At 54.6% G+C, this 24,068-nt stretch overlaps 1 protein-coding gene across 1 annotated transcript in view; it reads left to right on the top strand.

The window, feature by feature from the left end:
- Nucleotides 1-14,371, top strand: part of LOC127215893 (uncharacterized protein KIAA1671) — a 46,542-nt gene extending 32,171 nt beyond the window's left edge. Inside the window, exons 4-9 of the mRNA XM_051176363.1 lie at nucleotides 1,832-1,919; nucleotides 3,380-3,529; nucleotides 4,348-6,990; nucleotides 8,843-8,968; nucleotides 12,105-12,242; nucleotides 14,138-14,371. Of these exons, the coding sequence (XP_051032320.1) occupies nucleotides 1,832-1,919; nucleotides 3,380-3,529; nucleotides 4,348-6,990; nucleotides 8,843-8,968; nucleotides 12,105-12,242; nucleotides 14,138-14,371 (3,379 nt within the window). The remainder of the gene's footprint in view (nucleotides 1-1,831; nucleotides 1,920-3,379; nucleotides 3,530-4,347; nucleotides 6,991-8,842; nucleotides 8,969-12,104; nucleotides 12,243-14,137) is intronic.
- The last annotated feature ends 9,697 nt before the right edge of the window (nucleotides 14,372-24,068 follow it).

Below are 24,068 nucleotides of genomic sequence, written 5' to 3'. Positions count from 1 at the left end.
TCAGCATATGCAAGGCTCTGGGTTCTGCCCGCCTGTCCCCAGCATCCCCCCCCCTCTCCTGCCCTTTCCCCCCTCTCCATCTCATTCTCTGTATGTGTGTGTGTGTCTTACACACACACACACACACACACACACACACACAGAGATTAGGCTTCAGTGTCCATGAATGTATTGAAAAATAAAACCAGCAGAGCCCAGATAACCAGGGCCACCTTCTAATCTAGCCCAGGCTGCTTCAAATTCTCTAGGTAGCTTAGGATAACCTTGAACTCCATGTCCTGATTCTGTAGGGCTGGGATTGGAACCCCAATTCCCTTTAATCCCAGCACTCAGGAGACAGAGGCAGGCAGATCTCTGTGAATTCAAGGCCAGCCTGGTCTACAGATCCTGTTCCAGGACAGCTTCCAAGGCCACAGAGAAACCCTGTCTCGAAAAAAAAAACAAAAAAAACAAAAAAACAAACAAACAAACAAAAAAAAACAAAAACACCCACCCAATTCCACCAGGACCTTCCATCAAAGATGAGAGAAAAACTTTGACAGAATGTGGGCAGTGTCCTCAGGGAGGAGACCTCAGCCTGGGATCCCTCAGTGCACAGTCATCAGCCGAGGTCAAGGCCAACACTTACTGTGCCACACAACACCTGCCACCCTGCCGGCCTTGTCCTCCACTGTGGCCGAGGCAGGGAGATGTCTCCACGCCTGCTCTGCCCACTCCCCAGTACCCTGCTCACGCCTACATGCTTGCACTAGGGTGAACTCATCGCCCTGGGAGCTGGTGCAGCCAGGGGCCAGAGTTAACCCTTAGGGTGCAGGGAATGAAACCCAGGTCATCAGACTTGGCAGCAAATGCCTTTACCCCGAGCCATCTCACACCACGCCTCGGGGATGCTGGTTCACTGGTTTATACGCTAGGGAGATTTTTGGAAGAGATATTCCCAAGCTAAAACAGCAGAGATGCCTAGGGTCTTAGTATGCTATCCGGGTGCCTGGGCGGGGCCACGTGATCATGTGACAGGTGGGAAACTGAGTCTCAACATGCTCACGGCCCTCCCTGCAGTGTGGATTGCCTGGTGGGGATCAGGTTCAAATGTTTCGGAACTCGCACACCCTCTTTTATTTTTAACTTCCTTTTTCTTCTGAAGCCCCCAGCCCTGAACCTTAAACACTTTATAGACATGTCATGCCTCACGTTCAGGCCTGTGCTACACAGAGCGTGATGGGGGGGGGTGAAAAGATTCGAACCCCCTCTCCTCCTTCCCCTCTATAAGTAGGGAAACTGAGGCTCAGAGAGGAGAAGGCAGACTCGTGTGTCCCCACTTTACACGGCGACCCACGCCCCCCCCCCCCGTCCGTCCGTCCCAGGTCTCGTGGCAGCTCCTTGGCGGTGGGTGAATATTGTGCCCGCAGCTGCTACGAACCATTAATTATCCCGCCTGGGGCTTCTCCGGCCTTCCCTGAACGCCTTCACGGAGTTATCAGGGTCATGGCTTGCCTCTTATGTCTGCCCTATAAAAGAGGGTGGTAGGCGTTAATTAACCCTGCTTCACAGATGAGGAAATAGAGGTGTGGGTGAAGCTACAGGCCACCAGGCTCCCACAGGAGGAAGTGGAGCTAGGATCAAGGGCAGCACCCAGGCACCTGCTGCTCTTCTCCACGCAGACATGCTCTGCCTAAGGTGCGCCCGCCCCACCACGTCCCTGTGCCCCCTGACTTTCTCAAAGGAAGTTGGGCAGGTGGCCAGGCGTATGCCTTCCTGAGGGCACTGAGGGCTTCGGGGAGTCGAGGCTTGTCGTTCTGCTGTGTGTGAGTAACTCCCATCTTTGTCCCAGGTTCTCACGGTCACCTTCCAGCAGTGAGGTCGGATACGAGAAGTGTGCCGTGCTTGCTGATGAGCTCTCCGGGGAGAGGGGAGGAAAGGTAAGCGAGATCTTCCCCATCTCAGCTAGGAGAAGTTTGTGACCTGCCTGCCTGCCAGGTCCGGGCACAGAGCGTCAGAATCTTGTCACCCTTGCCTGGCAGATTAGAGTCCCTGACACCTTGGGTTGTGAGTTCCTGCATCTCCGGGATTGGGGGTGTGGAGTTGAAGGCACAGAAGTGGCTGAGGGGCATTTATTTATTTACTTACTTATTTGTTTGTTTCTGTGCAAAAAGTTAGAGGGTTTTTTTTTTTTTTAAGTGCTTTTATTCAAGCCTCTGGAGTCAGAGGCAGGCGGACCTCTGTGCGTTTGAGACCAGCCAAAGTCTTGTCTCGAAAAAACACAAGAACTTGGGAGAAACTTCGCCTGGCTCCCTCTTTGAGATTCTTCCCCTAAGCTTGGCAGCCGGTAACAGAAGCAGTTCAGGTGCCAAAAGCCTTTGCTCTTTGCTCTGGATCGCAGGACAAAGCTCCGCCCAGTCGTGTGCTCACACAGCCGGCTTGATGTTTTTATTTTCTTTTGACACATCTTTGCTGAGGTGCAAGTGACGGTCATAAAAGAATGTGGCGTTCAGATGCCCAAATGGATGAGCTCCCTGCAGCCGCTGCCACACAAGGTGGCGAACATCAGCACTGCGCCCAGACACCACCCCTGCCTCTGATGCCTCTGGCCTTCCTTCCCCCAAGCAGCCGCCACCAGCTTTCTCTCTGTTGAGACAGGTTTCTACTTAGACTTTCAGACCGATTGGGCTAGCCATGGACATGCTCCTGTTTACTCAGCCCTTATCTCCTCCCTTAGAACCCTGTGGTTGTGAGACTGGTCAGGTTCTTGCCCGTTTTATCGCTGTGTTGTAATCCCATCCCAGAGGTGGGCCTCAGTGGGCTTTGCTGTCACGGGAATGGTTTTCAGTTTGAGCCATTAGAAATGAAGCTGTGCCCGGGTGTGATGGTGGATGCCTGTGACCCCTGTGTACAGGAGGCTGAGGCAGGAGGGTTATGAATTCTAGGCCAGCTTGAATATGAACGCATACGACCTGTGTGCGTGCACATATACACACACACCAAAAAAAAAAAAAAAAAGAATGAATCTGTTGTGAACATTTAATGAATACATTGTAAGTCCCTCCCTCTCCTTCCCTGCCCCCCCCCATGTGATCTCATGTAGCTCAGGCTGCCTTCAAACTGACGGTAGCTGGGACCTTGAATTTCTGCTCCCTTGCCCCCCCATCTCTCAAGGGTGAGGATTACGGACGTGCATCTCCACACCCGGTTTTGTGCCGGGCTGAACTTGGAGCCCAGGGCTTTGTGGATCTTGGCTGGGACTCTACTGACTGATCCACACCCGTAGCCCAATTTGTTTTAGTTTTTTCTTTCGGGTAGCCTGGCCAGGCCATGCATATCTCTGAATAATAGACCAAGAGCTTCTCCAAGGCCCTCTGTGCCCCTCTCAGTGAGTCCCCAGGGAAAGGAGCTGGCGTGGAAGGGCAGTGATGGCTGCTCTGATGGTACCCTAGAGGCTGCAGCCATGCAACAAGGGGTCTCCGAAGGCTGGGACTTGATACAGGCTGCCCTTAAATTTCAGGGCTTGGCTTCAGGGGCATTCGGTTTCTCTGTAAGTTTTGACTATTCAAAAACTCTCAAGAAAGAAGAAGTTAATAGTTCCCCACTTTTCATACAACCAGGGGTCATCTCTGTAGGAGATGTGCTGTTTTTTTAAAAATTGTGGTTAAAAACAACATGGGAAGCCTTGATGGGTGTAGCCTGGGATACTTAGCAGAACCCTTCGGTCTCTGAGACACCCGCTACTTCATCTGCACTCCTCAGCCTTTAGTTATTTTAAGGTGGGGGTTGGGAGATGGATCGGTGGGTGTAGTGTTTGCTATGGGAGCCTGGTGACCTGAGTTCGAATCCCACACCCATGAAAAGGCGGAGTGCAATAGAACACCCACAATTCTAGAGCTGAGGCTGTGGAGACACAGCGATGTCTGGGGCTTGCTGGCCAGCCAGTCTAGCTGAATCGTGGGCTCCAGGTTCTGTGGGAGACCCCATTAAGCTGGGCGGAGGGCAACTCAGGGAGACACGGTTGCTGACCTTTGGTCTCCATGAGTGTGCGTGTGTACACTCACGAATGTGTCTTTATAATGCACACTTCTTACAGTGTTTTGCTGGATTCTTTTTTTTAATTAAAGTGTAATGTTTTTAAAAATTACTGTGTGGAGGGAGGGGATATGTGTGCCATGGCATGTGGTCAGATGCCACCTTGCAGCATCCGCCCGCCCAGCTTCTAGGGACAGGACCCAGGTCACCAGGCCGGGTGGCAGGTGCTTTCCGGGTTGAGCCATCTGAAGGGCTCCTTGCTGCTTTAACAGCAGCCACTTCATCCGTTCCTGACCGTTTCAAATCCTAATGTTGTCTTTGGTTATTTTTCAGCCTAAGGAAGGGCATGGTTTGGATGGAGCCACTGCTACAAAAAGTCCCTGGAAGTCTGGAGTACCTCAGAAGTCTAGGCAGACCGAACCCAAAGATGCCTCTGACCGGGAAGACCCTGACCAGTATCCGCGTGTGCGCTCAACAGGAGACCCGGGCCCTTCTGAAGTCAGTCCGGAAGATGATGGGAGCTTCCAGAAGGTGTGGGCCACGGTATTTGAGCATCATGTGGAGAGGCACACAGTGGTTGACCAGGCAGGCCGCTGTCCCTCACCAACACCCCCTCATGACACGGCTGACATCCCGGATCCCAAACCCAGGCCTGAGAAAGGCTACTGGCTAGGGAAGGACCCTCCAACAGTGATGAACAAGAGAGACAGCCCCGGGTGGTCCGACCATGCCGACCCAGGGATGCTGGGACGAGCCGTTCTTGTGGATGTGGAGCCGAGGCAGTATCCCACATCTGTCCCTGAGGCGCACCCCATGGGAGGAGGGCACAGTGGTCACCCCGTCCTGAGGCGTCTGGAAAGTCCCCCGGTGTCCCAGAGGATCCAGCCCAAGTATGACATTGTGCATGCCTCAGGGGAACGAGCTCACAGCGAAGCGGTTTCCAGGGTGCCCGAGGAGAAGGCGGTGACGCTGCGCAGTGGCAGACCCCGGCGCTCGCTGCAGGGCCGGCAGCTGTCCCAGGAGGTCAGCTGTACTCACCTGGAGTATGCTGTGCAGGCTCATGGGGGCGCCGTCCAAAGGGCAAGTTCAATGTGGGAAGCTCGGGGCCTGGGACCTAGTGGGCCAAAGCTAGACTGTCAGCAGCCAAGGGATGGATTTGGGGGTGGTTGCCCGTCCTCCAAATGGACAGGGGAAAGGGCGGTGGCAAGCTGGCACAGTACCTCTGTGGTCAGCAAAGATCTCAGTGCCCCCCACAGGGGTCCATCCTGGGATGGCTCTTCAAGTCCTCCATCCAGGGCCACCATCGAGCCCGGTGACTCCCTAGGACGGGAGAGACCGGACTCATTGTCTCTGCCGGAAAGTCCCCTTGAAGTTGCCTGTGAGGATGACCCAAGGCTGGTTCAGGCATTCCCGCCCGAAGTCAGGATGCGGCGATCCAACCCTTCAGAGCCGAGGATGGACAGGTGGAGGCGGCGGACTCTGCCCCACGATGTGAAGTTTGACACATTCAGCCTCCTCACGCCAGAGAACACTTCCAGAAGGCAGCAGAGACCTGCAGATGACGCGACCTCCCCAGCCTGCGCCTTACAGAGGTCTCCGTTGTCCCACCACCAGGCACAGACTCAGGAGGTGGCGCCAGGTGCCTCGCAATGTAGGACTTACCCAGTGGAGAAGCCGGGGCCATCTGCTGAGCCCAGTGCAACTTTCTTTGCCGTCACTTACCAGATTCCTGATATTCAGAAGGCCAAGAGTGTTGTTAAGCCAGGGCCTGGAAATGTGTCGGAACCTTCTAGGAGAATGGCTCCCCCTCTGTCTCCTCGCTCTTCCGTGACCACTGTGGTTTCTCCTAGCCTTGAAGAGCCATGGGCTCCTACCAGCAGTAAGGGCTTGGCTAAGGGGAGAGAATATGAAGAAGTAAAGAACCTTCCAAAGTCCCCAAAGGCCACAGATCAGCCGTCATCTGCTGCAGACAGGACTCTGGGTCCTCCCAGGGACAGAGTCATTGATGTGGATGCTCTGGGGACTCATCGAGGCTCAGAAGATGGCACTGTGAGGGATAGCAGGATCAGGGCGTCCTCGGGAGTGGATGCCCCACAGACCTCCCCGGTCCTGAGGCGCCCCAAAAGCCTCCTGGTTAGAAGGAGAACAGAGGTGATCAGCGAGACGTTCCCAGGGAAGATGAGAGACGGCTACAGGTCTGGCGTCCTTGACATCGATGCTCTAATGGCCGAGTACAAAGAACAATCAAGCAGGGTCCCCAGCAAGGTCCAGGAGCAGAGGGACAGTGGCTCTCCTCAGGAGAGATCAGGTTGGCCCAAAGAAGCGGAGTGGAGACAGAGGAGCCTGAAGGACGCTCCCTGGTCAGACAGTGTTGGGAGACAAGCAGGGGCCTCGGTGAAAACTCCCAAGTCCCCTGGCCCTAGCAAGCAGCCGGCAGAGCCCCCAGCGACAGCCATGACCACCAAGTCTGGCCTGCCACTATGGGCACCGCCACAGTCGGCTTCTGCGGAAAACTCTTCTCCACCCTCCCCCGTCCCTGCTGCCTCCAGGAGACAGTCCTCAGGCATCACTGAGTTTGAAAGCAAGCCCTCCTCCAGTGACCACCAGGAGACAAAGTATAAGCAAGGCCCAGCCAAGTCCCAGGACGCGGGCAGGGGGGACAGAATCTCCCCCAGGTCACCTCCCTCTGACCAGAAGAAAGGGACGCCGAAGAGATGCACTGGTCCGGTAGTAGACGGCAATGGGGTGCAGCGAGGAAACCCTCCACGTGGCTGCATTTCATCGCCGCTGGACATCAAGAGGGCCTGCTCAGAGAAGGGCCCACCAGCCAGGGTCCTGGAGGGCCTGTCCATCATGCAGGACGCCAGGCAGCGTAGACAAGAGCAGCCCCGAGGGAAGCCAGCTCTCCCTGCTGAGACTCCCAGGGCCACACCGGGGCCCTGCCGAAAGGAGGCAAGGAAGCCAGATGGCCTTAAGGTGAATACAGAGATGCTTTTAATTCTGTCATTTCTTTCATTCATTCATTCATTCATTCATTCATTCATTCATTCATTCATCCATCCATCCATTCGTTTGGTTTTTCAAGATAGGGTTTGTCTGTGTAACAGCCCTAGCTGTGTCTGTAGACCAGGTTGGCCTTGAGCTTCACAGAGGCCCACCTGACTCTGCCTCCCTGGGATTAAAGGCTCGTGCCACCGTAGCCCGGCCCGTCGCTTTAATCTTAATGTTGTTTAAGCATGTGTATCTGGGGTCTTAAGCTCAGGGTCGTGGGCTGTGTAGTAGGTGTGTGACTAATAGGAGGCAGGCCTCGGCACCTCTCTAGGCAGTGACGGGGATGTGGGAACTCACTTGGGCAAACCACCAAGACAGGCGTGCGTGCCTTCCTCTGGACTCTTCGGGTTTCTGTTTCTCTTTATTTTCCCTCCCTATTCCTCCTTTTACTGGACAGGGCATGAGAAGCTAGTTCTTAGCCCCAGCCACAGCCCCTGGCTGTGACAATGTTGAGAAAGTGACATCACTGGCTCAGAGAAATCCACATTTTCAGGTGGATTTTCCCGTGAAACAAGATGGTTTCTTAGAAAACGCCACTTCCACCCCAGCCGAGCTCGTCCCCTTCTCTGTCTGCTTGGCCCGGGATGTGGGTTGGAAACTTGGCCTGGGATGAGGATGGGAATGAGCGTTTTAGCATCGTGTAGTGCCTGCCCTATGCCAGCTTCTCCACCGTCTTCACCAGAGCTGGCAACAACCACGTCAGCTTCCAGAAAGTCTGGCAAGTGAGTGAATGATTGTAAGGAGCCCACCGAGTCTTACCCCAGTTCTGGGTTTCCTGAGTCAGAGCCTGTCTTAGGAGTCTCAGGTGGCCTGAGGGACTGATACCAGTGTGAGCAAATGAGACTTGGTGCCCTGGGAAGCCCCTGGTCACATGATTGAGTTGACCAGGTCAAGGGTCAGAGGGCCAGAACTGTGCATTTTCTACTTCGATTGTTCTCTAAGCCTGTGTCTGAGGCTTTGAGTGTGAGACTTCACCATTCTGATTGGACAGCAAGGCCGTCTGCACACAGTAGGACATACAGAGTAGGACATGCGCACAGTAGGACATGCGCACAGTAGGACATGTGCACACAGTAGGACATACGCACAGAGTAGGACATGCGCACAAAGTAGGACATGCGCACAGTAGGGCAGCTTTTTTTTTTAACCAGGTCACGTATTTGTCCTGAGTATTAGGGAGCTGCCAAGGTCTGCTACAGGTGTGAAATAGGTGGGAAAATGCACAACACAAGAACAGGGCTCAGAAGGCCTAACCTAGTACAGCTCACACAGCAAAAAGCGAAAGATGCTTGGGCCAGATGCCTATGAGATGATGACGGCCAATGTGGTAAAAGAGGGGAGGAAATCTGAAGCCCAGAACAGTCCTTGGAGACATGGGGCGATGGGGCGATGGGGCCCTGGAAGGCAAGGCCAGGAAGTTACATGATGCTCAGTGAGCTGCTGGAGGGCAGAGCCAGGAAGGCACCCTGGAGGAGGCAATGGATTCAGCCAGTCCCTGAGGAGACGCTAATTGATGGGTGAGCGGGGGAGGGGTTGTGCTGGCATGGCCACAACAGGGACAGAGGCCTGGAGGCTGGAGCAGCCCCACATCGCTATTGCTTAGTGATTCAGCCGGAGGCAGCAGCCCAGTCTGCATGGCGTTTTCTGCTGTAACCAAACACCACAGACTGGATACTTTCTGGAGAGACTTGTTTCCCACAGTTCTGGCCACCGTGAACCGTCAGCTCACGACTGGCTCCTTCCTGGCGCCCCCTTCCATATTACCCTGGAATTTCAGGTCGCCTTGTCTTCCAAGCAGAGCACAGCCGAGAGTTGCAGCAAAGTTCCTCATCCCCAGATGTGTGGGAGAGGAATCCGAGGGTCTAGCCTGGCTGGGCCTCGAGGCCTGCTGCACAAAGGGGCTGTGAGTGGAGTCAGTGGAGGCCACACCAGTTGAGGATTCTTGAGTTATGGCGGGGAGTGTGGTGGATGGGGCTTTGAAGCTGTGTCTCTCCTGGAGAGCTCAGGCTTACTGAGTGCCACGTGCGAACCCTCCATGCTTGCCATGGAACTTCCTGGTGCCTCTGTGCCCGCACCACTCAGGACTGAGGACAGTTCCCTGCCCTAAGCCCTGCCATGGGGAGTTGCAGCTCTGTGCTTCTGTGAGGGCTACCCAGCTCACCCTCCCTCTGTTACTGCAGGAGCAGCCTGTGGGGAAGAGCTGTGGAATGTGACACTTCCTCAGCCAGCCCGCACCTCAGGGCGGAGGACAGGGGAGCCAAGGCTGTGGAGGGGCCCTGGAAGCCGGCCCCAGTGCCCAGGCCCCAGGAGGGCTGGTTGTCAGGGATCAGCTTTCTCCAGGCTGAGGGATGGAGAGGCAAACTTTCTGCTTTCCCTTTCTCTCCTGCCTGAAGGCCTTGGCTTTGTTCGCTTTGGGGCCAGGGTCTCCCGGAGCACAGGCTGTCCTTGAGTCCAGCCCCTCCTGCCCCTCCTGCCCCTTACCTGAGCTTACTTGCCTCACTCTGGTTCTTGATCTTAAAAACAAGCAAATGAGAGAAAACAGGTGGGCAGTGGTGGCGCACGGTGGCCCCATGCAGAGTGAGCAGGGCGCATTTTGACCTGCTCTAGAGCCAGGGACGTGGGGGATATGGTCAGTGGGAAACACCCCAGGGCTCTGGGGGCTCCTGCACTTTGTGGGGTGGTTAGTAAAGACATGTCACTATAGGCCCAAGCATGGGGGTAAGAAAGAGTGCTCATGCCATGGTGACTGTGAAGTTGTTCCTCGGGTCCCATGTCTGCACTCCGTGCTCCGCTCTGAACTCTGTTAGATGCAGTCAGCATGTCTGCTGTCACTGTGGGAGAGTGCTCAGCTCAGTTCCGCCCATCTACTGACAGTCACCAGAGCACAGGGCCATGAGGACATGATTTTTAATGCGCATTGATTATTACTGCCTGTGCATGATATGAGAGGGCGGGGACATGTGTGTCACGGTGCGTGTGCCGGTCAGGAGTCCGTTCTCTCCTCCTACTTTACAAGGGTCGTCAGGGTTAAACCCAGATCACCAGGCTTGTAAAAATCCACCTTTACCCCACTGAGTCACCTCACCGGCCCCTTTTTATTTTTATGTTTATTTTCAGGGTGGGGGCGGTGCATGGGGAAGTCAGAGCAGAGCTTTATACAGTCCATCCTGGCCCTCCATCGAGGGGAATCGAACTGCATGTGACCCCACTTCAGGAAAGGTCCTTGGGGAGATAAAATGTGGAATATTATTCAGTTATAAAAAGAGTAATGCTCTAGCCAGGTGTGGCGAGGCATGCCCGTCGTACCAGCATTCTGGTGACTGAGGCAGGAGGATGGCAGATGGACTTGGTATCTGTGGCTCCTAGTGACTCTCCTTGGCCTGGTATCATCCTGTGCTCTCTTGGCTGTTGCCATAATTCTTTGGAGTAATTACTGTTTGGATCCTGCTCCATTTCCCGTTGAGTTATTGTTGTTGAGTTGCCATTGCTCTTTATATGTTGTGTGTGTTGAGTGCAAGATGAATAATTTGAGGAACCTCTCTTCCTTTCTGTGAGTGGACCCTTCGTCACTCTCTTCATGGTGTCCTTTAAGCACACATGTTTTTCAGTTTCTCTCTCACTTTTTAAAATTATTTAGTATGCATGCAGTGTTTAGTCTGCACGTATCTCTGCAGGCCAGAAGAGGGCGCCAGATCTCATTACAGATGCCTGTGAGCCACCATGTGGTTGCTGGGAATTGAACTCAGGACCTCTGGAAGAGCAGCCAGTGCTCTTAACCTCTGAGCCACCTCCCCAGCCCCTCTTTTTCTTGTGTGTTACTTGTGATTTTTGTGACGTACCTTGGAAACCACCGGCTAATACGAGGCTGTGGAGAGTGGTGGTCCATGTTTCCTTCTAAGATTTTCCATTAAGATCTTTGTTGGCTTTGGACCAGGGTGTGGAGTTTGGTTTGTTTGCTTTTGCTTTTGGTGTACAGGAAATTACTTAATTTTATGGTTAATTAATATTTACGACGGCAGAAGAGTCTGATGTGTAGTCTACCCGCAGCTCCCTTCAGTAAGTTGAGTTCGTGTCCACAGGAGCCCTTCAACTTCAGGATGAAGGGTCTGTTTAAAGATTTAAAAAGTAGCCTGGGAACCCTTGGCCATTCTTGGTCTCAGTTCAATACATTTTATTCTTTTTGTTGGGTGTTGAGGTTCTGAACGCCGTAGTCTAGATTGGCCTTTGAAACTGGGTTCCAGCACGGACGGGTGGACTGAAGTGTGTGTGGGATTATCTGATGCCACAGGGGCAGGAAAATGACCCCAGCAGAAAGGACACAGTAGCGGAAGAGAAGGCTCAGTGCAGGGTTAGTCAGGGTGTTGAAGGGATTCGAGAAAGTAGCCAGGAAGAGAGGGCGAGCTGGTGCAGAGGGGGTGCAGAGAAGTCAAGAGCAGGAATAAGAGGAAAGGGACTAGCCTTGCCCTTCCTGATGCTGTGTGTTGATAACCAGTTACCTGCCCTCTCTGGGCCTCCTGGCTTATCCGTGTAGAGTGTGTGTCATGCAAAACTTCCTGGACTCCTGAGTTTGCTAGGCCATGTGAGTTCCTCAGAGAGGAAAACACTGCAGGATTCAGACTGCATACCCTTGGGCTTTTCCCTCTTCCTGCCTTTTCTCAGGGTGTGCGTTTGGGTCCAAACTAGGACCATGGGATCACCATGGGTAATGATGGGGCTGGCAAGCTGGAGGCCCAGGGGACTAGGTTCACGAGCCAGGCACACTGCCACCTGGTGGCTGGACTATGCCGCACAGGTTCTGGGCCCCTGCCTCTGTTTACTTACTCTTGAAGCTGTTGATATTGTTTCCGCCCATACGGTTGAGGTCAGAGAGGTTAAGGAATTGCTTGAGGTCACACAGCTGTGAACCTGGGCCACTTGGGCCCAAGGCCTCATACCCAGATATTAACCTGTGACCATGATGGTGTGAAAGGGCTATGCCACACCTGTCCTGTACATGAAAGGCTCCCACTAAAATCCCTTTCTTGTGTTCTCTGTCTCAGGTGCCTCTGCAGAACCCAGAGCAGGGGGAAGGTCTGCAGGATGGCCGGCAGTCTCTCGGGCAGGTGACCCCTGTAGCCTCTGTCCCCAGGCGGAGTCACAGCTTTTGCAAGGACAAGAGGAGCGGCGGTCCTTTCGTGGTGAGTGGCAGTTGCATGGCTGGGGAGGGACTTGTGGGCATCGTTGGAAGATTTCTGTGGATGTGTGTGGAGGGTTCAGGTGCCTGGAGACTGAGTGGCCCATTTAGGATTGGGTTCCCAGAGCCTCTGTGCTGGAGAACCCTTGCTGCTCTTGGGTTTTTGGCAGTAGGTGGCGCTGTAACTTAGCAGCTGGCCAGTGGAGGTTGATGAAAGTCTTGGGTTTGAGTCACAGCAAAAATCCTTGAGATTTTGAGAGTTTAGTGCCCTTTGATTTTCTCTGCGGGGAAAGCTGGGTTAGTGACTGGATTCCTGTTGTCGGCGCTGGTTTGAAGATGGAGTTGAATCCTGAGGGAGCCAGTCCAGAGAAAAATGTACCCCATGGGGGACATTTGGAGGATGCAGAAAGCCACTCGAGACTTGGGGAGCCACGATCACCATACATACGTGTCCTCTGTTCTTGTCCATGTAGTGGGAAGATGAGAGCCCCAGCTTCACATGGCTGGTGTGGGCTCTGAAAAGGTGACACAAGGGGGACTTAGCCTGGTTCTGAGCCCCAGGGGACACGTGGCCACACTGCCTGGCTGCAGGCTGTTGGCTGTGTCTCTGTGGCTGTCCCTTCCTCTCCCGGCCTTCATGCTGGCTTAGGAAGGACTTGAGGGAAGGGCCATGCTTCTTGGGAAGCCTTTGACCCTGGGAGCCACCCAGGTGGCTCCGATGGTTTTGTTGATGTCTGTGGCGCCTGTAAATGGACTGAGTTCTTTCTTTGCTTGGAACGTCCCTGGCAGGCGCGGCCCAGGGTGGTGTGAATTCCCTCACATACCCTTCCACAACTGTGGTCTAGGGAGAGAGTTCCCTACTCAGAGCCTCGGTGTCTTCAGCTGTAAAATGGGGGGATTTGCTGTTATTATAGGGTGGAGTGATGGGGGGGGTGCCGGTCTGGGGCCTGGTGGGAGATCTCCGGAGTGACTCTGGTAGCCTTACAGGCATGTGACACTTGACCTCTGAAAGTTCCCTTCCTCTTCGGATGCCCTTGTCTCCAGTGCCTCTCAGGTGGTGCCGCCTCCTTATCTGATCCAGTGTGACCGTCGTCTGTGTGTGCCTGTGAAGTGAAAGGTTATGGGAGAAAAGGTGTGGAACCGTGTATGGCCCCTGGCCTGTGGGAGTGCTCCCTGGCTGCAGGCTCCTCCCCTTTCCTCTGTGTCCTGGAGGACCCTCAGGAGTCCTGGGTGGCTTGCCTTGAGTCTCCTGTGGCCTGCCTGAGGTCTGTGGGACTTCCTCTCCTGCAGATGGAAAAGGCAGGGGCCCAGCCTGCAGGACTGGGCTCTCTCTGGTCTCATGCCTGCGGTGTTGGGAAGCAGCCACAAGGGGGCAACAGTGCCCAGCCCCTCCTGGCTCCTCCCACAGCCTGTGATGGACAGGGTAGACCTAGAGAGTCTGAAAGGAAAGACCAGCTCAGCGGCTGTGGTCTCTGGGGACTCAGGTTGGGATGAGGCTGTGACCTCTGACCTCTGGGGACTGAGCTTCCCCTTCTGTGGGACAGAGCTGGTCGGATCCAGAGCAAATGATGGCTCCTCCCTCCCCGCCCCTCCTCTCCTCTCCTCCCTTTCTTTGTGTCTGTTCAACCCTGCAGAAATGGGGAAACTGAGGCCCACAGAGAGCGTTCAGCTTGGTTAGTTCGGCCTTCCAGGTGGCAGCTGTGAGTTCACCTGTCAGTCTCCCCCTCCCCAAGCCCTGCCAGCCCCCTTCAAAGCCTCTCCAGGGAGGGGACTCAGCTGGGGCTCAGCCAAGGCTGGCTCTAAGCCATCCTGGGGCCCCAAGAGTTGATTGAGTGAGTGACTCTGCTTGGCCTCGCCCACTGCTGCCAGTCCTGGGACTGCCCACTGGCTGCCCTGTAGGGTGGAGGTAGACAGGCCACCCGGTTCCGCCCACACTGGGTGCCGGCCTCAGAACAGCTGCTTGCTGCTGTCACAGCTGGTCTCCACCCGGACAAGTTGTCCTACTGTGAAAGGAAAATGTCCCCCATCCTGAGGAGTTCTGCCGAGGCCTGGGAGGGCAAACGTCTTTTCCCGGTCCCGTGCATCTTCCCACGGGTGTGGTGTCCCATCTGCCCACGCCCTATGGTCTCCTAGGGGTTACAGAGCACGATGACTCAGTGTGGACCCTGACCCAGGGCACAGTTTACCCAGCGGCCCCTCCTGTGACCATCAGGTCATAAGTCAGCAGTTATGGGATTCTCACAGTGGCACAGACCTCTGGAAAGTCCAAACACAAGCTGGCACTCCCTGGCTTGTGTAGCCACGTGTCCATTTTTTCTCGTGTTCGCTGTGTGAGAAGCCTGGGTGGTCTCAGACTTGGGGTCTGTGGTGCAGGGATGCTGGGCCATGTCTGGATTTAGTCAGCTTTTAAGATCCAGGCTGCTGGGGGGGGGGTGCAGGGCTCAAAGAGGCGAGGCCAGGCTGGAGTGCAGGGACAGGCAGCCGGGAGCCTCCAGTAACCTGCTGTACGGAGTGGGTGAGGCAGGACCATGCACTGGGCGTAGGGACGGGGGTGGGGGTGGACTGGGGTGGGTGGGGTGGCGGCAGCAGGGTTGAGCAGGCCCTGGCTTGTGAGGTGAGGGCAGCACCTTCCAGCATCGGCCGCCTCCTGTCTTTTTTCTTTTCCATGTCTGGGTGTGGAGGACTAGGGTCAGTGACCTCAACTAGGGCTGACCACAGTTCATTTCTAGATTGAACCAGCCACACCAAGGTTTGTCTGCTAGAGGTCAAGGCATTCTGCCAGCTGTATCAGAGGTTTTATACTGGGGTATTTTGTGTTCACCCGTGTTCCTAATGCTCACCCACTCAGATATGCATGCTTCCACCCACCCACCCTCCCATCTGTCCATCACTCATCCGTCCGCCCATCCACCCACATGTCTTGCCTGACTTATCAGTTTATGTGAAAATCCAAAGTGCTCCCATTTCTAGACTAGGAGCGAGTAGCCGCACACCCAGTGTGATGACCATGTCCTGTGTTTTTCTGCCCACTCATCCACTGGACTCTGTTTGGGCGACTTCATCCTCTAGACTATTGAGGGATAGTAGGGGGCTGGGTAGATGTGTCACTTCTAAGGCTTGTGTCCAGTGTGGGACCCAGTTACTTACCCACTAGCCAGGCTCAGAAAAGAGACTTCTGGATGTTAGTAGTGCTGAGAAGAAAATATAGCAGTGTAGGGAGCTGGGTGCGGGAAAGAAGTGTGGGGGAGGGGGAGAGGGGAGGGGGAGGGGGAGAGGGGTGGGGGGAAAGAGGGGAGGGGGCGGGGGAGAGGGTGGGGGAGGGGGGTGGGGGAGGAGGAGAGTGGTGAGGGGAAAGAGGGGAGGGGGAGAGGGTGGGGGAGGGGGAGAGGGGTGGGGGAGGGGGGATATGTGGGGCTGTTTCTTGTCAGGTGGTCAGCAAGGGTTGCTTTGAGGGAGTGACCAAGGGTAGAGCTGTGGAAGAATCAGAGGAGGGTGCCAGGCAGGGGGTAAAGGTCCTGGAACTTCTTCAGTGTGATGATTATGATGGCGATGACAGTGATGGACGAGATAATATCATCATTGGAGCCGAAGCGGAGAGGGCAACCCTTGATTGCAGGACAAGGGTTGTATTAGCGTTCTCCAGAGGGACAGAACTTAAAGAGTGGATCACACACACACTCACACACACACACACACACACACACACACGATCCATTAGAATGGCTCCCAGGCTTGTCCAGCTTATCCAACAATGGCTGTCTCCTAATGGAAGATTCCAGAACCCACTGGTTGTTCAGTCCATGAGGCCGGATGCCTCTGCTGGTCTTTTACATGCTGGGATCCCAAAGAAATAGGCTCTAATGCCAGTGACGGAGAGGACTTGCCAGCAAAAAGGGGAGCAAGCTTCCTCCCTCCGTGTCCTTGTATAGACAGGCTGCAGCGGAAGGCATGGCCCGGGTTAAAGACGGGTCTTCCCTTAAGTGATTTAATTAAGAAAAATCCCTCACAGATGTGCCCAGCAGCCTGGGCTTTAGTTAGTTCCAGATGTAGTCAAGTTGACAGCCAAGACTAGCCGTCACAAGGTAGCTCAACACAGTAGGTGTGTGTGTGTGTGTGTGTGTGTGTGTGTGTGTGTGTGTGCTTGCACGCATGTGGAAGCCAGAGGTCAGCCTGAGTGTTGACCCATGAAACCTGCTCAGCATGTGACCTGGACCTTTCTTCTTTTCTTTTTCTCCTTCCTTCCTTCCTTCCTTCCTTCCTTCCTTCCTTCCTTCCTTCCTTCTTTTCTTTTCTTGAGACAGTTTCTCTGTAGCTTTCGACGGCTGTCCTGGAACTCGCTCGGTAGACCAGGCTGGCTTCCAGCTCACAGAGACCCGCCCGCCTCTGCCTTCCGAGCCCTGGGGTTAAAGGCGTGAGCCACCACTGCCCGGCTGACCTGGCGCTTTTCTAAGGGACTTCTCCATCCAGGGTTCCAGGGATAACCCAAGCTAGGCAACGCTAACCCTGAGGCTCAAAGGAGGGAGGTGGCTGGTACCAGGACACACGTGCAGTGAATCCTGGGAGCCCTGGCCTGTGGCTCACTGTCCTGTAGCAGGGAGGAGACAGGGCTCCTCAGGTTTCAGCTCCAGCAAGGCCCCAGCGGGAATCCAGGTGCGCCTGCTCTGCTGGGCAAGCTGCCCTGGTGGGCAGAGGCAGGTTGCAGGCATGATGGCTTCTGCTGGGAGGAGGTCCAGGCTTGTGGGTGCCTTTCACAGGTGACAGCACATAACTGGGGTGTCCACCTAACCAGACAGTGTGGTGCTGATGGCGAGTCGGAGGAAGGGGCGGAGTAGTAGAGAGACATGCTCATCAAAATCCTCCTCACTTGCGTGCCTGGAAACTTCCATGCCAGATTACACGTGAGAGGCGGCAGAAGGGTGGTAGAAGGTGTGTTCCGCCGCCGCCGATGATCCAAGGTGCTAGGCCCATTCTTTAAGAATATACGCCTGGTGGTGGGGTGTTTGCGCATGGGTGCAGTGCCTCAAGAGGCCATTAGAGGGCGCCATGCAGCTGTGAGCTGCCTCATTTGTGTGCTGGGGCCCAAACCCTAGTCCTTTCCTAGAGCAACGAACAACCTTAACCACTGAGAAGAGAAATCTCTCCAGCACCTCCATTTCATTCTTGGCCCACAGGGCCCCAGGATTCCTCACTGGTCATGCCTGGAGCTGGCATGGCATGCTCTTCTCCCAGGCAGTGCATCCCGCAGCGAACCCCACCTCCATCACACCCCCCGGGGTCGTGCCAGGTTGGTGAGGTCTGCAGACGCACCCTGGTGGCCACGGTCCCTGATCTTGGTGTATCCCTCCTCTTGCTGTTGGTGGGTGGCGGCCATTGTATGCCTGAGCTGTCTTTCGAGTTGCTGGGGAGTCGGGCTGCACATACGCAGGATGTGGCCTTTAGTAGCTGTGCCTGGGTGCCTGCCTCCCCGTGCCCAGTGTGTGGATTCCCAGCTGTGTCCCCATCCTTTGCCGGTACCGTGTAGGGTTGGGATCCTGGTAGGGAACAGTGTTTTCTCACGCCTCTTTTAATGTTCAGACACCGGCAGTGTTTTGTGGAGAGCTTGAGGTGAAGACCTCAAAATGTTGTGGAAGATTCCTAACTCCTGCTCCTGTTTCCTGCTTAGCCAGGGTGGAAAACAGTTTTATCGCAATACTCAGCTCCAGTTGATGGGCCACACATACCGGGCCGTGGGAGACAATGCTGTCTATTATCTATTGGTGATGTCTGCATGGGTCAGGGAAGATAGATGATTGTCAAGTATTTGCTAACCCTGGTTCAGCAGCATATCTGCTCTCACACACACTCACACACATATACACAACACACACACTCACATTCACACACACACTCGCACACTCGCACACAAGACACTCACACTCACACACTTACATTCACACACTCACATTCACACTCACACACAAATACCTGCCTGCACCCCAAAGCCCACACAGATGGGATGGCCTAGCAGAGACTTTTGGACGGCCCTCCCCCCTTGGAACACTGTTGAGTTTTATGCATGCAATGTCATGAACAAGTACCTTGTTCATTTCTTATGAGTGAATAATATTCTGTTATATAAACGTCCCATTTCTTCAGCCATTTGTAGACCGATTTCCCCACCATGTTTTATAAGCCCACGTGTGTTATTAATAATGACTTCTTCTTGTTGCTGCTGTGAGCAAAATACCTGGCAGCAACAACCATAACCTGGAAGGAAGATTTATTTTGGCTCATGATGTCTGGGAGAAAAGGCTTCGGTGGTCAGAGCGGTTCCATCAATGGCAGTGGAAGCCATTGGCCAGGGCTCTTTAAATAGAAGTACATTGGACCACATCCCAAAGGTCCCACAACCTTGCAAAACAGTGCCACCATCTGGGGATCCAGTATTCAAGCTCATCAGCACCTAGGGGACCAGGTGTTCAAGCTCACAGGCACCTGGGGGACCAGGTATTCAAGCTCACCAGCACCTGGGGTACCAGGTGTTCAAGCTCACCAGCACCTGAGGGACCAGGTATTCAAGCTCACAGGCACCTGGGGGACCAGGTGTTCAAGCTCACCGGCACCTGAGGGACCAGGTATTTAAGCTCACAGGCACCTGGGGGACCAGGTGTTCAAGCTCACCAGCACCTAGGGGGACCAGGTGTTCAAGCTCACAGGCACCTGGGGGACCAGGTGTTCAAGCTCACAGGCACCTGGGGGACCAGGTATTCAAGCTCACAGGCACCTGGGGGACCAGGTGTTCAAACTCACAGGCACCTGAGGGACCAGGTGTTCAAGCTCACCGGCACCTGGGAGCCAGTTTTCAAAGCAAATGCCAGTTTGTGTTTTTAATCTCACCACAGCCCTCACTTCGTCCATACTGTTTATGTGGCTGCAGATTGCCCATCTGCCCATCTGCTTGATACCTCTTCCTCCCCTTAAACCTGGAATGGCTGGCTGGCCTCTGGGGCCCAGACGCCGTACATATTTATTTAGTGAGCAAATGAGGGAGACCCTGGATCAAGAGCCAAAGAGGGACACACACAGTTTGCCCACCCCATGGATGGAGACTGGGTGGGTCCTTCCGTGGCTTGGTTGTCAGGGAGAGGAAGGTACTATGGCTGGTCTTTTCCGTTCCCTACCTGGGACTTCTTACAAGATTAACCTTAACCAGGAATGTCCACCAGAGGGCAGAGTGGAGGTGCTCTAATCAATCCCTTGCATTTTTGCTTTTAACATTCATTTATTCTCTCTCTCTCTCTCTCTCTCTCTCTCTCTCTCTCTCTCTCTCTCTCTCTGTGTGTGTGTGTGTGTGTGTGGTGAGGATCATGGTCTGAGTTCTCCTCTTCCTCCATGTGGGTCCCTGAGATCTTCCCAGGCTTTCTATCAAGTGTCCTTAGGCCCAAGTTACTAGCTCTTTTATTTTTTCCCTGTCTACTTTGTTCTCAGCCTCTAAGACAGGCTTCCTCATGACCCTGTTGACTCTCTGTCTGCAAAGCTCACCGACTGTGGCATGCCTGCCATTCGGCTGTGTTTCCTCTTGACCAGGGCACACCAGTGTTTGAGCCTGGCTGCACCAGGGTCAAGGTGCGGCCGTCCGCGCTGGTGCTGGCCCCATTCATTTTGATAGTGACTCCTTTCTGCTGAAAAGGGGGAAATCTGTTTTTATTTCTGAAAAGAATGTGTACTGGGTGAGACGGGTTGCTGGCCAGCCCACAATGAGAGCCTTGTGGGTTTGGAAATAATAATGCTGACTTGAGACACTTGACACCCTTGACTTGAAGTGAGTAACATCTCAGGCCTGTTTATTCTTTTTTAAATTCATTTATTTTTATTTTATTTACACTGGTGTTTGCCACGAGTGTGCAGTCCCCTGAATGGAGTTACAGACAGTTGTGAGCTGCCACGTAGGTGCTGGCAATTGAACCTGGGTTCTCTGGAAGAACAGTCAGTGCTCTTAACCACTGAGTTATTTCTCCAGCCCCTCAGGCCTGTTTCTAATGCACACAGTAGGGGACAGACGGTGTCCAGTAGGACCCCGGGGTGAGAAGAGTAGGTGATACCTGGGTTCACATCCAGATGCCTGGGCTGCAGGGAGTGTCAGTCCCCAGACATCACCTGCCCTGTCCCTTTGCAGGAATGTGACTCTTGGGTCCCCCAGCCACATTTTAAGGAAGCTGTAAGCCTGCCATGTGATTTGCATGCCTGCTGATACTTAAATGTGGGTCACAGATGCAAGCCTTGGTTGGCCTGGCCTAAAACTGCACCCAAAGAAAAGGGGGAGGGCTGTGCTCGAGTTTTGGAACCCTGGTGTTGACCCCTTAGAGCAGCAGTTCTCAACATGTGGGTATCAACCCCTTTGGGGGTTGTCTTAGTTAGGGTTTCTACTACTGCAACAAACGCCATAACCAAAAAGCAAGTTGGAGTTAATCCAGCTCTTACTTCTGCATTGCTGTTCATCCCAAAGGAAGTCAGGACAGGAACCCAAACAGGGCAGGAAGCTGCAGGCAGGAGCTGCTGCAGAGGCCATGGAGGGTGCTGCTCACTGGCTTGCTCCTCATGGCTTGCTCTGCCTGCTTCCTTATAGAACCCAGGGCCACCAGCCCAGGGACGTCCCCAACCACAGTGGGCTAGGCCCTCCTCATCAATCACTAGATGAGAAAATGCCTCACAGCTGGATCTCACTGAGACATTTCCTCAACTGAACCAGCCAGTCAGGGGTCAAAAGACCCTTTCACAGGGGCTGCATATCAGATACCTACACTACGATTCATATCAGCATCAAAAGTAACTTTATGGTTGGGGGTCACCTCAACACGAGGAACTGTATTAAAGGGCCACAGTGTTAGGAAGGTTCAGAACCACTGCTCCCTGAGGCATCCGGTTAGTTTTGGAGTTAAGAGTCGCGTCTGAGGGCTTCTGCAGACCTACAGTGCCCAGGAGGGGGCTTAAGGAGGAGCCAGAGGGCGCTGGCCTGCTGGAAGGGTTGCCTGATTGCCCCATCCATGAGCAGCCCAGGACTCTGTGTCTGGCTGGGTATGCCTTGAGTCTGGGCCGCAGGCTGCAGGCCAAATCATTAGGCTGTAGCTGGACCTCAGGCCTGAGTAGGGTCAGCCAGGTGAAAAGCACCTTTGTGAAGGGAAGAGGTTAACTGGAGGCCGGAGGGTCGCCACACGTGTGTGGTCTCCTCATACAGCTTTCGAGGCCAGAGTCGGATATCTGGGTGTCACCCGGATGGCCTCCCTCCAGGGTTGGGGGAGCGTCCCTGTGGGTTGCCTCCTCTGGCTCCTAGAGGCTGTGGGGTTTTCCTTGGCTTGCAGCCGCGGGCCCTCTGCCTGGCTTCGCCTGGCTTTTCCCTCTGGGTTTCAGATCTCAGCGGTGAATGTGCCTTGGGGCTGTCACAGTAAGGCACCAGACTAAGGGGCTGATAGATGATATCGTTTATTCCTGACTGCTGGAAACACGATGTCACGGAGCTCTAAAGGAGTCCGGAGAGGGCCTGTTCCTCCTCGTGGCGGTGCCTCTGGGCTCCCTCACATGACGGGGGGGGGGGGGAGAGGGGGGGACAGAGGGGACGAGCAGAGTCTGGGAAGTGGGTCCCTCATGGCTGTCTCCTTCTGAGGGTGCCATCAGCGGTAAGTTCTAGTGAGGCAGCCCCTCCCCCCTCCTGCGATCCAGAATGATCTTGCCTGGGTCCCTTATACCGACTGCATAGTCTTGAAGGTCACCACCCTTCAGCTCGCGAAGCAGACAGGGCCTGGTGGTGGCAGAGAGGCGGATTGGGCTCTGGGGGGGGCGTTCATGTGAGTTTTCTCCCGGGGAAGGTGGGGCATGGAGTGGCCTAGCCCTTTACATGGGCAGGTTCCCTGGCTGGTGGAGGAGTCCCATGGAGCCTCCCTCCTCAGCGCAGCCTCAGGGTGGTTTCTCCCCCCCCATCCCGTGCCCGTCATCAAGGCTCCACCCCCGTGCCGCCTGTTCCCCAGCTGGGCCCTGCTCACGATGTCCCAGGCGGGGCCATCTGTCTTTGGGGTTCATCTCTTTCCTGTCCGTGCGGCTCTCCATCTCGGCTCCGGGTCATTCCATATACCATGTCCCTTACTCCCCCTCCCCCCAGTCCTGTCACATCCATGCCCCCTCACCTCCTGCCCAGCTCACCCTCCCTTTCCTCCCAGCAGCAGGATCTGCTGACTCAGCCTCTGTGCAGCCCTGCAGTCCGCACTCCGCCCTGAAGCCTGCCCCTGCACACTCCTTTAGCAGAGTGCCTAGCCTACCGTCATTCTGTCATTCGGTCAGTTGTCAGGCCTTGGAGTCCTGCCAGTCAGTGAATGAACAGGGCCCAGCCTGCCACTGTTTGTTTAGTCATTAATTCAGTCAGTCTGAGGGCAGGGCATGGTCTCGAACTTCCGCCAGTTGGTCAGCCAGTCGATGAGCAGGGCCCAGCTTTCCAACTGTTGTCAGTCGGGTTAGTCAGTGAACCAGCAGGCATGAACCCCTGAGGCTGCCCAGCTGGGTCCAGCCCTGGACTAACTGTGGGCCAAGCGATGAGCAGCTAAGGCCTGGGCCTGCGGGATGAGGGGCCCTGAGAGCAGATGAACCTCAGGCCTGCCTGTGAGGGACCTTAAAGATTACCGCCCGTGGGTTCCCACGGCTGGCAGCCAAGCCCAGCCTCCATGTTCAGTGGTTTCCCCTTAGCTGCCGGGGTGTGTGGGAGTGTGGGTGGGCGGTATGGGTGGTGTGTCAGAGGGCGGGGTGTCTCACGCACCAGTCAGCCAGGGAGTGAGTCTCTCCCCTTACTTTCCTCTCAGAACCAGGACCCTGAAAGCTGGGCTGTCCTTTATTGAGCTCTCTGGAGGGTGGCACTGAATAAGGGTCCTGGCTTTGAGTCCCAGCTCCCACGGAGTAAGCAGTCACCTTGGGCTGCTGTCTCTGAGCCTCTGCTTCTCACTTGGACAGTGGTCACAGCTTTGTGCTGTCACTGTGAGAACGTGCTCAGTGTTGTGTTCTCTGCTTGCCTCGTTAGCTCCTCAAACCCTGAAATGTGGGCATGATTCTTCCCATTTTTCAGAAGGTAAAACTGAGGCTTAGAGACAAGCACCAGGCAGTCCAGGAGAGGTCATCTGGGGTGCTTCGCTTTCTTAATCTGCAGAATGGAAGTGTTGTCCCTCACCGCCCCTCCCCCCTGCAGCCGCAGATGGTGGCTCTAGAGGCAGGAAGACTTCCCACAGTGCCTTCCCCCTCTGCCCAGGCTCCCCACAGGGGTGGGCAGAGCCCAGGACTTGTGCTTGAAGGCCCTGGTGCCAGCTGAGCCTCAGTTACAAACTGATGTTGCCAGGCCCTAGGTTGCTCTGGACCTTGGTTCCCCTTTCTGTAAATGCGGGAAACCGAGGGTGCACAGGAATCAGGGGGCCCTGTGAGCCTGTGCCCGGCTGTTTCTTCCCTCCCTGTAAGGTCTGGGAGAATAGGAACCACACAGGCTTGTGTGCCACAAGGGCATGCATGAACACATACACACATGCACACACACACACATATACACATACATATGCACATGCACATATATATACACACATGTACACGCACACATATACATGCATGTATACACACACTCACACATTTGCACATGCACACATACACACACATACACACATGCATATGCACACATATACACATACATATGCACATGCACACATATACACACGTGCATGCACACATATACATGCATGTATACACACATGCACACATATACACATACATATGCACATATACACACACCTATATAGAGACACACATACACACTCACGCACACTCATAC

The sequence above is a fragment of the Phodopus roborovskii genome, unplaced genomic scaffold (assembly GCF_943737965.1).
Source record: "Phodopus roborovskii unplaced genomic scaffold, PHOROB, whole genome shotgun sequence".
NCBI lineage: Eukaryota > Metazoa > Chordata > Mammalia > Rodentia > Cricetidae > Phodopus > Phodopus roborovskii.
The sequence above is the reverse complement of the archived record's forward strand: the minus strand, read 5'-3'. Positions and strand labels throughout refer to the sequence as shown.